The sequence below is a fragment of the Pogona vitticeps genome, chromosome 11 (assembly GCF_051106095.1).
Source record: "Pogona vitticeps strain Pit_001003342236 chromosome 11, PviZW2.1, whole genome shotgun sequence".
Taxonomy (NCBI): domain Eukaryota; kingdom Metazoa; phylum Chordata; class Lepidosauria; order Squamata; family Agamidae; genus Pogona; species Pogona vitticeps.
The window spans coordinates 8,336,266-8,351,433 of record NC_135793.1 but is presented as its reverse complement, the minus strand read 5'-3'; the positions used below and the strand labels follow the sequence as shown (position 1 = coordinate 8,351,433).

The following is a 15,168-nucleotide window of genomic DNA, read 5'->3' as shown; positions in this document are numbered from 1 at the left end:
GCTTTCACCAGTTCCACCCCAGACAGCAACTTTCCATGGCTAAGCAAGTCTTTTAAGCCCTAGTCCAGTGGTCCCTAACCTTGGGCCTCAGATATTCTTGGACTTCAATTCCCAGAAATCCTGGCCAGCAGAGGTGCTGGTGAAGGCTTCTGGGAACTGTAGTCCAAGAACATCTGGAGGCCCATGGTTGGGGACCACTGCCCTAGTCTGTCACTCATATCCGATGCCACATCTACTTTAGCCTCTGCAACGCCCGAATCTCGAGCCGTCAATGAAAACGGGCGTCGAACCCTCCTCTCTATCGTATATCTATTCTAATAGATAGATCTATGCTCTATCGTTGTTGACAGCAATTCCCCGCGGAGGTTCTCCGCCGGAAACTACGATTCCCATCATGCCCCGGAGCTTCCAGCCGCGCCCCTTAGAAACCGCCGATCAATGAGACGTCCCGCAGGGGGCTTGGGGGCGGGGCTTGCGGAGGCCCGACGGAGGGGCGGGGCGAGAAGCGGCGAGGGCGAAGCCCGGGAGAGATCGCTCCGGATGTTTCAAGAGTTTGGGCGCCGGAGGGCCGCGGGCCCAGCAGGTGGGCCGTTGCCGGGCAACGGGGTCGAGGGCGGGGCAGAGTGCTTCCTCTTCGCGGGCGGGCGGGGCCTCTTGGGTGTGTGCCTCATCCGCGTTGTCATGGGAACGCTTAGCGGCCTTGTGGTCGTTGGGTCGTGTACGACTCTTCGTGACCCCCGTGGACCGGAGCACGCCGGGCCTTCCTGTCTTCCACGGCCTCCCGGAGGCCTACACTGATCCTGCCACACGTTGTGGTCGGGGCTGGTTCTTTTTACTCTTCTTTGTGACCCTGTTTGTGGTACCTTTTGTGTCAGGCAGCGTTGTGTTGTGTCGGGCTGGAACTGCTCCAAACAAGGGGTCACCGTGCTGGGAAGGAGGTTACTATAAAAACTTAGAAGCTGACACCTTAAAAAGCATGATTTTTCATGCAATATTTACTGAAAGTGTTTTTATTGCTTTTTTTAAAAAAGGAGGAAAAAAAGATAAAGCAAGTCTTTACCATCAGGTTCTGAAATTGTTTTGTAAAAAAAAAAAAAAACTCCCACAAATACCCACCATAAAAGACAGGTTTTTAAATTATCAAACTACTTTGCAATTGTTTTATATTTATATAGCCTTCGAGGATACATTGTTTTATATTTTGTTTGTAAGTTGTTTTTTGGTGATGTTTTAAAGCCACCTGGCGTAGGATTTGGTAATGGAAAAGTGGGAGGGAAATATAGTTAATGAATGATTTATCCCAGCGTCCCCTGTGAGGATTGGCTGTGTTCCTGTGGCGATGAAGTATTTGAGTCTTTGTCACATAACCTGTTTGTAGCCTACACAGATATGATTGTAACAGATTTCTCTGTCCTGTTATGAAAAAAAAATTGCCGTGGAAGGCCATTCACATCGTATTTGGAGTATCTGTTGGCAGGTACAAACCAAACAAGTCACACCGTCTGTAGCCAAGTTCATGTTTTCTGTTGCAAGATCTCATAAAAAGGTCTTTTGATTTAACTGAATACTTTTCTAAACATGACAATGTTTTAATAATTATCTTATTTTCTTCTTATTGTTGTATTATTTAACTTGGGTCTGTGACGGCTTAATAGATGTTTTGATTTGATTTGAATGAATTTTAAAATTGGTTTTGAACTGCATGGGGTTACCCTCTTATTTGAAAACGCAAGTGTGCAACTTGGGGTTGCTCCTGCATCCATCTTTGAGTCTGGAAGCCCAGGTTGCACAGTGATGGCCAGGAGTGCCTTTGCACAATTAAAACCAGTGTGCCAGCTGTGCCCGTTCCTTGGAGATGTTTGAACTGGCCACAGTGACACGTCTTAGTTACGGTACATCTGGGCTGGATTACTGTAATTGTGGGTGTGTGGCTGCCAATCTGTTTCCTGGCCGAATTGAGGGTGTTGGTTCTTAACTAGAGCTAGCCACAAACCACTGGCTTGGACGACAGCCCAGCAAGTGTTCTACAGTTCGGCATTTCACCCCCTCTGGCGGGCACCCACTCAGGGGCAGCACTCAGAGGAGGCGGGGCAGGGAAGCTGGGGTGCTGCTTTTGAGCGGGCACCCTGTTGGACCATTGTCCAAACTGGCACAAATCACCAAACCGTGCCCATCTCTAGTTCTAACCTATAAAGGCCCTACATGGCTTGGGGCCCAAGCTATCTCCCTGCTCAACCGTTATTATCAAGAGAGGCCTTTCTTTCAGTCCCGCCACCTTCACAGGTGTGTCTGGTGGGGAGACGGCAGAGGGCCTTCTCTGTGGATGCTCCCAGACTTTGGAACTCCCTCCCACAGGAGGCCAGACTGGCCCCATCTTTGCTGTCTTTCCGCAAGCAGGCAAAAGGACCTTTATCTTCATGCAAGCCTTCCCTGGCTGACTCGCAGACTGATGCTTTGAATGTGATTTGGTGTTGCTTATGTTTTTAGTGTAGTGTTTGTTTGATCCTTTAAAATATTTGTATACTCACTGTTAGCTTTTATATTGTCTTTTTATTATGTAAGCCGCTTTGGGTCTTTTTAAGGAGAAAAACGGAGTAAGGATAAATAAATAAATAAATAAATAAATAAATAAATAAATAAATAAATAAATAAATAAATAAATAAATTAAAGATCACAGGCAATATAAATGAATATGGTTTTGTCTGTCTGCTAAGTGCTGAACAGGGTTGGAGCCAGGCTGACTTCCTTTGGGAGGTGTAAAGTCAGTAGTGTGCATGGATGGTGTGCGTGAAAGTAGGATTGTAGGCAAGTCAGAGGGACAGTTCCATTAATGGCACAGGCTATTTACATATACTGATAAAGCATTTACATATACCGATAACACGGACATACTGACATTAAGGAAACCAGTTGTAGTTTAATGCACCTTAGTAGAATGGAGCCTCTTGATGAATATTATCTCTGGAGAGTAGGAAATTTATAATAGTGTGTGCTTTTGTGGATTATAGCACACTTCTATAGATGCATAGTGTTTTTACATGTGATTGGCAGAGGAGTATTATGTGGCTGCTCCCTACCTCTGAAACTCTTTGTTAACAGAGGCTAGTTTTGCTCCCTGCTTGTCCTTCCACTGGTGGACAAAGGCCTTTTTGTTTAGGCAGTCTTAATCACAGTTTATTAGCTGATACACTTTTTTTCATTCTCACTTTTTTAGGTAAACTGTCATTAGTATTTTTAAAATTAAATTTTAATTGTATTCTAATGATAGACTGATTTTATTTGTATTTTAATATTTTTTTGTTTGCTGGCCAGGATCCAAGTGATAATTTAAACCTGCATAGGTGCATTGATCTAACTTGGAGCAGCAAATAACTGCTAGAGTCCTTGATTGAATTCTTAGTAGTGTGCCAGTTGTGTTACTCGCCAGGTTACTAGAAATTTGATTGGAGACTTGTTAATTTACAGTTATTTGTCACCCTGAACTATGCCAATAACCTATACAGGCCATTGTACAGATAATACGTGCTGGGATTGTGGCCATGCTATTTTAATTTCAGTTGTTTTTCACTATGTTGGTGCACCACTTTGAGTCTTAATTCCGGGAGAAAGCTGTCATATAAGTATATTAAATAATTAATCAATACTGCAAATAGTCAGGTCAGAGGGAAATTATATGCAGTAAGAACTGATTGTGACCATTACATTATTAAGTCTGCCTACTGACCAAACTGTTGCTGAGAACGCTGATGATAGACAAGATAGCTAACACATTTAGTATGATTAGAATCTTATAAGAGGCTATTGTTCATTTTGTCTGCTTAATTATTTATTCTGATGATTTGATTCTTCTAAGAATGTGTTCTCATTTGTTTTTCTTCTGGTAGTGGTAAATTTTAAAAATTTAAAGAGCCGGTAATGTGACCTGAGGCTGTTGGAGCCTAGCTTTTTTAACTTCATGCCCTTCCCCATTAAAACTATTGGAGGATTTTGGCTATTCCTTTTAGTTAGCAGAGTATGAGGCAGAAAAACAACAGTGACACAGAAAAAAACATGGAGAGATTGGCTCAGTCTCAGCTCTGCTTGCCCCTTTGGTTTCTTTTCCACACAAAGTAGCACTTTGCTATGATACAAGTACTCTAGAAGCGTTTAAAGAAAAAGGTATATTTACTTCCAATTACAATTTGTGGTTACAGTCAGTAGAATAAAAAGGGGGAAATACAGTCTCTGCCATATGGAAAAGACTTCCATGCTTGTTGTTTGGTCTGAGGTCAGAGAAAGAACCCAGTAGTCAATAAGAAAGTCAGTGGAAGGAAAGCAAACCAACAGGAAGAGTTGGCGGGGGCGTGCCTCACATGTCAGTGGTGGAAAAAGAACTCTACCAGCCAGGTTAATGGCAAAGGACAATCACGTTAGGCTGTAAAAACCCCTCCTACTGATACCCAGTGTTAGAGCATGCAAGATTGTTATTATCTAAAAAGAAAATAGGGAAAAAAACTTTTTATAATCTTCTGTGTTTGGTGCCAGTGGACTGTAGCACCACTGAAAGGCAGCTGGTGACTGTCCATTAACTGATAGATTGCTTTCTCTTTTCTGTTGATTAATCAGCATTTAACATATGTTAACTGTACATGTAGAACCTATTGCTTGAATAATAATCGTCTGTGTAAACTTCAGTGCAGCAATGTTGAAATAATCTAAAATCTAAACACTGTACATTAATCTGTTGTATAATCTAAAATACCTGGTGCTACAAAGCTTTCCAATTCCTGGAGGTCCTTCTGTTGAGGATACTATGTAGTGCTAACCTGTCTTTCAGAAAAAAATGGTTAGCTGTGAAACGGTATGAATTTTCTGGGTTCCAAAATGTTTTTTCTAGTTTATGTTTATATCAGAGGGTCTGTTGGGCAACAGAATTGGGGGTCCGTGCTTCCCACAACACATTTCATGTTGAAGTTTGGGGGCGGGTGCCCAGTGTGGTGTAGTGGATGGACTAGATAGCTAGCTACAACCTTGAAAAAACCCTATTAAGGTCACTCTAAGTAACTTCTGACTTATCGTTTGAAACGGCAACAGCTTTGGAGGGAGCCTGAAAGTGCTGTTTTTTCCGTGTGAATTTTTGCAAAGCAGAGGAGGACTCGGTTCTCGAAGGAGTTGAGCTATGGTGTGGCTTAAGTGCTAAGACGACTGCTCGCAAGGCATGCGGCCAGTAAGATCAGGCTTTGCCAACTGCATGCCGCTTCTCGGGACTGAGACCCTTTACAAATTCACAGATGAGCGCAGCACGCATGGCCTCCTCGCCACCTGCCCACGGGGCCCTCTCAGCCTCCCATCCAGGATTCACTTTCTGAGTGTCACTTCTAGTGGCTGACAGGAACAGATGCTCCAGTTGGCAGCCTTTCTTTTCTTTTCTTTTTAAAGGTCCCATGCCTTTCCTCTTTAGCATTGCAGCGTTTCCAGTTACCCGCTAAGGTAGTTTTATTGACGTTAAGCTCTCCTCTTGTTACTGTTGTTGCTGGCAGTTGGTTTGTTTGGGAGATCCAGTGCAGTACATAAAGTCACACATGAACCCTGGTGCTTCTTTACATGTGTTGGGGAAGAGTTGATAGCAAGATAACACACACTGGGACACAGAAGAGCATTCGGCTTACTATGTTTTTGCTGCCGTTCACAGGTACGTGGTGTGAAGTCTAGAGTCTTGAGCTTCACCCCGGGAGTCTTACCCCTCCAATATGTTTGCTATGAGCAGTATCCATGGAAGGAAACAAATCTAAGGAACATCCACAGCCAATTGAGATCAGCACTCCAGCAGCAAACAAATGTAACTCTGAGTATGAGTTCCCGGATCTTTGGGATTATATAAATTCAATGAGAGCACAGTTTAAATATGGAGTGGTTGGATTAAATCCATGCTCTACCCTACTGAATTGATAATCTCAGCACTCTCTTAATGCTGTATTCCTTAGTTGCATAAAGTTCTATATTTGTGAGAAGACGTTCAAGAGTGTTTAGCATCTTCTTAATCTCCATTTCTCCCTTCTTTCTATGTGAGCTAAAAGAGGGCTTGGGAAAGAATTAATTAATGGTACCAAGCTGCTGTTCTGTTACAGATGCTGGAGCTGAAGCTATTTAAATAGATGGATAACATTTCTCTTCTCCACATCTAGCTGTGATTTGAGACACAAACACCGCTCCTGGATGCAGGGAGGCTGCGGAAAATAGGTCACCTCTGGGGTTTCTGTGTAACGGAAATACCCAATGCTTAATTGATATAATTTCTATTTGGAAATTAAATTCCGCTTCTTATACAGATGGTCACTGACAAAAAGAGGCTACTCCACATTGAAGGTTAAAATTATTCTGTGAGGGCCAAAGTTTTAAACCTGTGTGGTGTTCTTTGTCTATCTGTACAACTTCTTACACTGTCCAAATGTTTTAACCGAGTTCCGTCGTGTCGTTCTTACGTTGATTTTTTTAATGTGTATGGCATGCAGTTGATAAAGAAAACTTGTGTCTTGCAGTCTCTGCAGTGTTTATATGTTTTAATATATAAGGCAAAATATCTCTGCTGCTTGAAGAACGCAGCTGATGGTGTGGGTGACTGTCATTCAGTAATCTTTAGACTAATAATTTGTCCTGTTATGTTTGTTGTTGAATATTGTTGATACCAGGAAATACCTTGGCATCACTTACAGCAAATTAATGCAGCGGCAGTAGCATCAATATGTTTCGTAGGACCACCTAAACATCACAGAGCTTGCTTTCATGTTGCACAGAACCCTTCTTCAGATACAACATTAAACAACATATAAAATAACAATGGAGAAGGGAGAAATGTTGTGGGAATAAGACATGATAGACCTCTGTTTTAAGTGGCTCTTTTTAGTCTGAATAAAATTACATCACAGTCTTGTACACGCCTACTCAGCTGTAAATTCCTTTATGCTTGGTGGGTACAGCCTTAGTTTGTGCCAAGGATCGAATATACTGTATCATCAAATTGCATCAACACAGTATAGGATGGAGAAGCAGTATTCCAATCTATGTCTCTTATTGATTGCAATGTTTTTATCTTCTTTGGAGAATACTTGGATTTAGCTATGGAGGGAATCCTCATGTTTAAGGAAGATAGCCTTCTACCATATTTTGATTTTGTCTTAAAGGGCATGGCTTTCCAGTTTGGTCTTTGTGGGTTTTATAAGATTAATCTGCAGTTTAATTAATCTCCTCTTTTTTAAAAAAAACAGCCTTCCAGAAAGAGAATGTCATGTTACTCTCAAGTTGTCTAACTAGATGTTTTATGACTTTGGCGGCTTCTCTTTTTTCACCTCCCCCCCCACCCCTCACACTCCCTTTTTAGCACCCTACCCCTCTGAACAGTTTTTTTTTAAAAAAAATAAATAACAGGTAGCATGTTTTAAAATAGTCTCTTCTTTAGATATGAGGTACCTTTTACCCTTCATTTTTTCATGTTTTTGTTATTAGGTTTGCATCAGGAACTTACGGTTCTCCCGATGATGCTGAGTGGCACTTTCTAGTCTCCCACACCACTAGCTGTACTAAATAGATTTGTTGGAGATAGCATCCAAAGGGAGAGGACGCATGGGGAACTCTTACTGGGGCGAGTGTGATAATACTGCTGCTTGTGTGTCTCCTGGGGCATAACTGAACTTGCTGCTAAGATTAAAGTACCATAATGGGAAGATTCTGCAGATGTTGCCTTTGCTTGATTTTATTCCCCACCAGCCATCCGAGAGCCCACAAGCTCCTCTGCTCTTGTAGGGAAATGCCCATCACCAAACCTTTTAAAAAAACAAGAAGAGTGGGAATGCACAGGGAGCAGCACAGAAATTTCCTTGTAAGAACTAGTGTTGAAACCACAGCATGAATAGTACTCAAGGAAAAATTAGATAGATGCATAGATAAAAAATGCTGCAGGTGTTGACAACAAGGAAGAAGTCATCTATTTTATCAGTTCTAGTGTTGTGGAAAAATCAAATTGTAGTTGCATAGTATTCTGTTATGAACAGATTATGTTCTTTGCTGTCAAATCATAACTGATTCATAGTGACCCTAATAGGGCTTTCAATGAAAATGAGATATTTAAGGAGTGGTTTTACCCATTCCATTCCCACAGTGAGTTTCCATAGTAGGGATTCGAATCCTGGTTTCCAGAGTCCTAGTCCATCACTCTGTCCACTGCATTGCACTGGGAATCCCTATGAGCAGGTTACTGGGTTACAGAAGCAGATTATAGTATAGGCTATACAATATCAGCTGGTCCACTGAGAGCATAGTGATAACTCATAGGCTGAAATCCAATAGTAAGTCACGACTAGAGTAGCGAATTTGATGAGTCAGCTCCTCTGCAAATTCAGTGGACTTAACACTGTTTGTGACTTACTACTGTACTAGCTTTCAGCCGCTGTCCGAAATACTGTGTACAAGATTATGGTATAGAAATGCATACCAAATTATTTACTGCTGCAGAAATCTCAAAAGCTGCTTATTGGGAGGAAATATCATGCTGTCTTTACCAGCTTAAAAAAAAAAGAAATTGAGATATTGCTACTATGCTAACACTGATTTATAGTCACAGTAGGAAAAATCACATCTTTGTGAATAAGTTTGTCGAAATGTGGGTAATACTGATTTCTTTTATGAAAGATAAATTCCAGTATATCCACCCTGATTCTGTTTTCTCATCAGTCTGAAATAATTATTTTTATCCCTTTCCACCTGCTTGTCTAGCTGTTTTTTGATGATTGTAATGGAAACCATAAAATTGCTGTGGTTGTAAATCTGCTTATGAATAAGAACTGCTACCAGACATTGTGTGTGTGTGTGTGTGTGTGTGTGTGTGTGTGTGTGTGTGTGTGTGTGTGTGTGTGTGTGTGTGAGAGAGAGAGAGAGAGAGAGAGAGAGAGAGAGAGAGAGAGAGAATAATAAATGTAACAAATTGTATATCATGCATTTGCATTTGAATGAAGACCGTTCCTAGGTTAAGAAATCTTAGCTGACTAATCATATCCTTTCTAGTAAATTGATTAATTTGATCAACTCTGCATATGAAGAGTAAAGATAAATTTTCTAAAGACAGATACGCCTGTTTATTGTTTTTGCTTTGAGAGGATCCTGTTATTCCTTAGAATTCAGAGGGGGGCTGTGGCAGCCTGAACTCGAGAGAGCCTGGGTGCCACTCCTGTCCACCACCCTAAGGAATAATAGAATTAGAAATCTTGGTGGGGGGGGGGTGAGCAAAGGGAGAAGTGGTGATGTTTGTTGAGGGTCGGGAAGGAGAGAGAGGGAGAAAATGGGTAGTCCAGTGATGTGATGTTCATGGAGAGGTTTGGTAGCATATTTGATAGTCACTGAGCCCAGCATTGTTAATGCTATGTTCAAGCCCAGAAAGCGACCTGAGACTATTTTGTGTTTTAATTGCTACCTGTGTCTGGTGAGGGGAGTGGCTGAATTCAAGCCACACACTGGTAGTGCTTAAACACACTCACAATCCTGTTTTTTAGGAGAACGCATCAGTTTCCTTTAGGAGCCCTTTGATGGGTTCTAGAGAAGAGATAATAAGTTGGGGGCATAGGAGCATCAGGCAAATAAGAAGTGGCTGCAAAAGGGAACCCCACTTTTGGCTATGCTGGCTGGAGCTGATGGAAGCTACAGTCCAGCAACATCTGGAGGGTCACATATTACACTCCTTGTTCTATATTCAGGGACCTGCGCACCCTTGAAGCATATTGGAGCACTCTTGCCCAACGTATCACCCACTAGCTGTAGCTCCCATCAGCCCCATCCATACTTGGTGGATGCTTAGCTGGGGAAAGCTGTGGTGAGGATCTCTAACCCAGAGCCCTCATTGGCCTTGCAAACTATAGGATTATTGGATTTATCCAGTGCAGATATGAAGTACTTAAGCTCATATGAAAGCAGTGTAGGTTTGGGTAAGCGTAGGCACATCGAGGGAGAGCTCTGAACAGATTAGCTAGCTCGGTCCATTGGGATTATTTTCATTCCACATTCATGCAGACACACCCTTCAATCACATAGCCATACTCACATTTCTTTTTGAGGATTGTGTTTCCCAATGGCTGGTCCTTTCACCATTCATTCGAAATTAGCTGCCAGGTTTTGGGAGCATACTTGCATTGGATTAAGGGCTCTAAATCCAGCGATCATATTCCAGGGGCTTTGCATTCTTTTCCCCCACTGCTTAGCAGATGGGAGTCACTAAAGAACACAAACATGACTCCTAAAATTTGTTGAACTCATAACTGCACAAATCATATTAATTCAGAAAATGTCTGATAGAAATCAAACGGAATTAAGACGGATTTGGAGCATTATTAAGCAAGGTTAAATATCAGGCTTGGTAAATGTGGTCCTCCACATGGGACTGGAATTCCTTTCTCATTTTTTGTTTTGTTTTGGGTGGGAGGAGAATGCACGCGCGTGCACGCACACACAAAACCATTGCCAGTTTATTTCTGAGAACTTTCCTTCTTCTTTTTCTTGGCCTTGCTCTTTTAGATCATGTGGCATTTCCTAGACTTTACTAAACATTATTCAGCAGATTTTCCCCGGCTGTGCATACTTTGTTTATTCTTTGTGCATATCTATTATGTTTCCCTTTTTTATTGTCAAAACACCTGGGGGTGGTTGTGTTAATTTCATGTTGCAAAAATCACATATTTTGCAGTATAGAAAATACGAAATACTCTTGTTTTTTTTCACATAAATTCCCATGGACTAAAGTTGGCTTTGCTAGATGAATAAATGAGAGCTGATATGATGATAGGTTTTTATGCTGCAGGAGGTGTTCTGTCAGGCATAGCACCTTTTAAAAACTCACCTACCTACTTGCATGATATTTATCTTTTTGTCATGTAAGTATCAACTAAGTGTGTTTATAAAGCCTGTCTGTACAACTCATGACCCTTATTGGTATCTACCAAGCTTGTACACTGAGTTTACTGAACTAAATCACCTCGTTGGTTGAGACTTATGGTCTGTCAAACATTTGTCACTCACAGTCCGAGGCAGGTAGCAATAACAGTAGGAAGACTCCCTGGCTGATGGTCTGTATTTGGTTTGGTTGGAATACAAAGGCTGGTTATCTACAAAACTGGAGGGGTTTGGCCAAGGAGTGTCATGCACCGCAAACTTGGACGTTCACTTGAAATGCCTTTCCTACCCAGTTTTTGGTCACATTTGTACCAGCATGGAGGCAAGGCAGAAGACCAGCACAGCTATTGCAGTCTTGGTTCCAGGTGCAGGAAGTGCAAACTCAACTCCATGGGGAATTCTCTCGTCATAAATTTTTCTCATTCTGACATGTCCAAGTCTTTCCAGCCATCCCAAGGATGGCCGAGGCTCGTTCTTTTTCCTCTCGTTAGGGCTTTGGGATTAGTGTAGGGTTTAACACCTGACACCATCAAATAAAGTTCTGTCATCGAGAGCCAGGTTTGCTTGATACATGACACAAAAGCTAATTTCAGTGTTTATTCTTGAAAAGACACTGTCAAAAATGGTATTCTTTTCCAGGTTCTTCCTGTCCAATGTACTGTACAGTGAAAGGTTCGGTCGGAGTGTTCAGTTCAGTGACACTTTCCCATAGCTTCTAAAGTTATGTAGTTCTAGACAAGCCTGGTGTTTATATTGTGCATTTGCTAGGATGAGAACTGAACTGAGGGTTGTGTTTGCCCGGGTTAAATTATAACCAAGGGTTCCAAGCTTATATTTCAAAACTAACCTTCCCAGTTCTGAGAGCTAGTGTGGTGAAGTGGAGAGATCGTTGGTGTAGAGTCTGTGAGATTCAAATCCAGGTCATCACTGAGGCCTGAACCTTGCTAGATGTTGTTTGTTTTGTCGTCTCATCTACCTGGTAGGACTGTTGTGAGGATTAAGTGAAAAAGGGGGAGAACCTTAAGCTTATTAAAGGAGAGACGGGATGTAAATGTCACTAACAAATAACTTGGTGTCCTGCGCTCTGCATCAGTGGTGCCCAACCTTGGGAAACCAGGTGTTCTTGGACTGCAGTTCCCAGAAGCCTTCGCCACCAGCTGTGCTGGCCAAGGTTTCTGGGAGTTGTTGTCCAGGAACACCTGAGTTGCCCAGGGTTGGGAACCAACTGCTCTAGATGTTTGGACTACATTTTCTCATCAGCTTAGCCAAAATGGCCAGTGAGCAGGAAAGGTGAGAGCTGTGGTAAAACCTTGAACATTCGGAAGAGTTTTCTGATGGTAGCAGTGCTCGGCAATGAAATGGGCTACTACAGAAAGTGGAGTCTAAAGCTAAATAGTATATATTTTGGCATCGGGAGACAAGTATAGATTAGTAAGCCAATAACTTACGCCTTAATTGCATCTAATTTGGGCTACTGTAATGCATTCTGTGGGGGTCTGCGTTTCAAAATATTCAGAAATGGCAGCTGTTCCAGTCAGCTGAAATCAGACTATTGACTAGAGTTGAATGTCAGTGGCATGTACCTCACTTCTTAAAACAGTTTTATTTGTTACCTCTCCTTTCCTGGGGACAGTTCAAAGCACTGGCATCTGCAAGGCTCTATAGCAGTGGTCCCCAACCTTTTTAACCCCATGGACTGGCTGGGGAAGGTGGGGCACCCCTCATGCCCATGCCCATGCATGAAGGAGCGGATGCTCTCATGTGGACACTTGTGCACATGCGCAAAGGAGTGGGGGAGCACTCGTGTTGGCTATGCGGGGGGGGAGTGTGTGCGGGGCTGGGGTGGGAGGTCTGTCTCCGCGGCCCGGTCCGGCTCAGGCCACAGACTTGCACCGGGCCGTGGACGGGGGGTTGGGGACCTCTGCTCTATAGGACTTAAGATGAGGCTGTTTGAAACGAGACCAGGGAATGGATTACTCCGGACAATGAGAGATTACTTAAACTGGAAGGGCATGATCTTAGGCTGGGGTGGCATGCTTTTGTATGGTATCAAAAAGCTAAAGACCATAAAGTCTTCAATAACCATATAATAAGAAAATCTTTGTTATGGATTTGGAATAAGATACAAAAGCAAATGTATCACAAAATTCCGGGGTGGGTGTCGCCATTAAAAGCATTTATGCAGCCAACTTTAATGGACCCGACAAAGCTGCTTAGATATTGAGTCTTGCTAAAGAAAGGCGGCGTGTTAAAGTCTAGAGAGGAGCTGGAGGAACAGAAAATTTTTCTAGATTGGTTGATGAGATCACAATTAGACTCAGGATACGTAAAAGATAAACGAATGGGCTTTGATGAAGAACAAACGACATTTGATAAACTACTGCTAGGTACAAATGATTAATTAAAAGAAAGTCTGAGTATCTCTTAAATATGATGGGTGCAAAAGATTGGACATAATTTTACCTTTTCCCCCAGCCCTAAATCCCTTCACCCCAAATCCTGTCCTCATTGAAAAGGAATAAAAGTTTAAAAGGAAAAAAATTGAAGGATTGCCTTCTGCTGTATTGTCCTATTTGGGTTTGAAGATCTTCTGGAGTAGACTTTCTTTCTGAACAGTCACCACGAAAGGTACATTGGGAAGGGCAGGAAGGGTTTTCTCGGTACCTAGAACTTTCTACCTAAAGAGACCACATTAGCTTGGTCCTTTTGCTGAAAGATAAAGACATTTTTAAGAAAGCAGGATGTTAGCTTTGAAGCTGATGTGTTGGTTGAAATGAATAGGTTGGTTTTAATTGGTGGTGCTTTTTAAATTAGAATGGTTAATTTTATCTTGTATTTTACTATTGTGAGCCTCTTTGAATCTTATTTTTGGTGGAAAAGTAGAATGTACTTTTCATCCAATGAACTCAACATGGTATCGAGAGCTCTCTTCTCTAATTACCTCCCACTCCGGTCCTGCGGAGTGGGTCAGTAAAAAAGAGAATGACTCACCCCAGGATACAACCGACTGCCATGGTTCGGCGGAGACTGGAACAGAGATTTCCTGAGTCCCAGACTGGCAGTTTAAGCACTACACCACACTGACACACTCTCTTTCTTAAATGAATTTTAAGTAGACTGGACAGAGAATCTGTGAAATTTCACAAATAATGGTTTTTCCCTTTTCCTCTTTCTCCTAGGACTGAAACAGCTGCCCTTTGACCCTGGGAACAACAAACTCCCACCATTCAACAGCAGACTTGAACCTACGGAAAATGGAGGGGAGGCAAGCCAGAAACGAAAGAGGATAAATATGCCTTCAGGTAGGTTGGGACACATGTGCCTTGAGGAGAATGCTTTGTCTCTGGAAGCTTGCTTTAACTGGGATCTACGGAAGAGAGCAGAAGCTCTTACTCAGAATAGAGAAGAGCTGTTGTTAAGCTCTATTTCTTCCATCTCATTCCATGCCAGGGATCCTGAGTTCTGGGATTTCTGTTACTCGACACCCGATAGCCCCAAGTCAGCATGTCACAGCTGTGTACATGCTTGAGTCAGGATGATTCTGCACCGTGAGTTTATTTTTGTTGGTCAGGTTGGACCTGCGGCGACCAACTGAAAGCTCAGGCTCGGAAGGTGGTCTGAGTTGCCACAGGGTTGGATCGATTCTAGGTTTGAAGCCTCTCTTTTGATTTTTAGTATAATAGGATCAACTGACCAGAACAAAGTGCAGAATAGTGGCCTTGGAGGGCCCACATTGAATTGTGGACCAAAGCAGGTCTCTGATCACATGCTTAGCCCTGGAATTTGTTTTTAGTAAACTGGAGCTTTCACGCAAAATTATACATGAACAAATCTATTCCTGTTTTCTCCTAGACTTCCTTGATTTTGGCAGTGTAAAATTTAGGATGAAAACAGGAGTTTGCTTATTCCTGTAATTAAACCATTGGGAGTTAGAAAGAATTGCTGACTTCCTTCAATCACCATTAGATCCCAGATTATCATCCCTGCCAACATGGTGCTTGTCAAGTTGGTCTGAAAGTACATGAAGAGCAGCATCACTGTAATGATAGCCTTTACTGACTTGGCAAAGATTGGTAGAGGAGTGTATTTTGTCCTCCCCAGAATTGCTGAGCAGACTAGATCACATTTCGGAAGAAGACATCTGTGAAACGCAATAGCTTACCTCTTCCTTCACCTTTTCCCCTTACCCCAATATTGGTATTATTTAATTTTCATTGGTAACACAAGGATAAGTGTAGTGGGGCTGATCTTATTTT

General features: G+C 42.3%; 1 protein-coding gene across 7 annotated transcripts in view; it reads left to right on the top strand.

Annotated features, from left to right (window-relative positions):
* Positions 1 to 457: 457 nt before the first annotated feature.
* The window catches only part of ENOX2 (ecto-NOX disulfide-thiol exchanger 2), a 40,159-nt gene continuing 25,448 nt past the window's right edge, over positions 458 to 15,168 (top strand). For 4 of the 7 annotated variants that reach the window (XR_012081465.2, XR_012081464.2, XM_072981458.2 and 1 more), the window contains exons 1-2: positions 458 to 583; positions 14,092 to 14,214. Coding sequence is in view for 5 of the 7 variants with exons in the window: in XM_072981458.2 (XP_072837559.2) it covers positions 541 to 583; positions 14,092 to 14,214 (166 nt within the window). In the remaining 2 variants the exon portion in view is untranslated. Of the gene's footprint in view, positions 584 to 639; positions 816 to 5,518; positions 5,673 to 11,874; positions 11,892 to 14,091; positions 14,215 to 15,168 lie in introns of those variants that run through there. The other 3 variants (XM_072981462.2, XM_072981459.2, XM_072981460.2) reach the window with 3 other exon arrangements.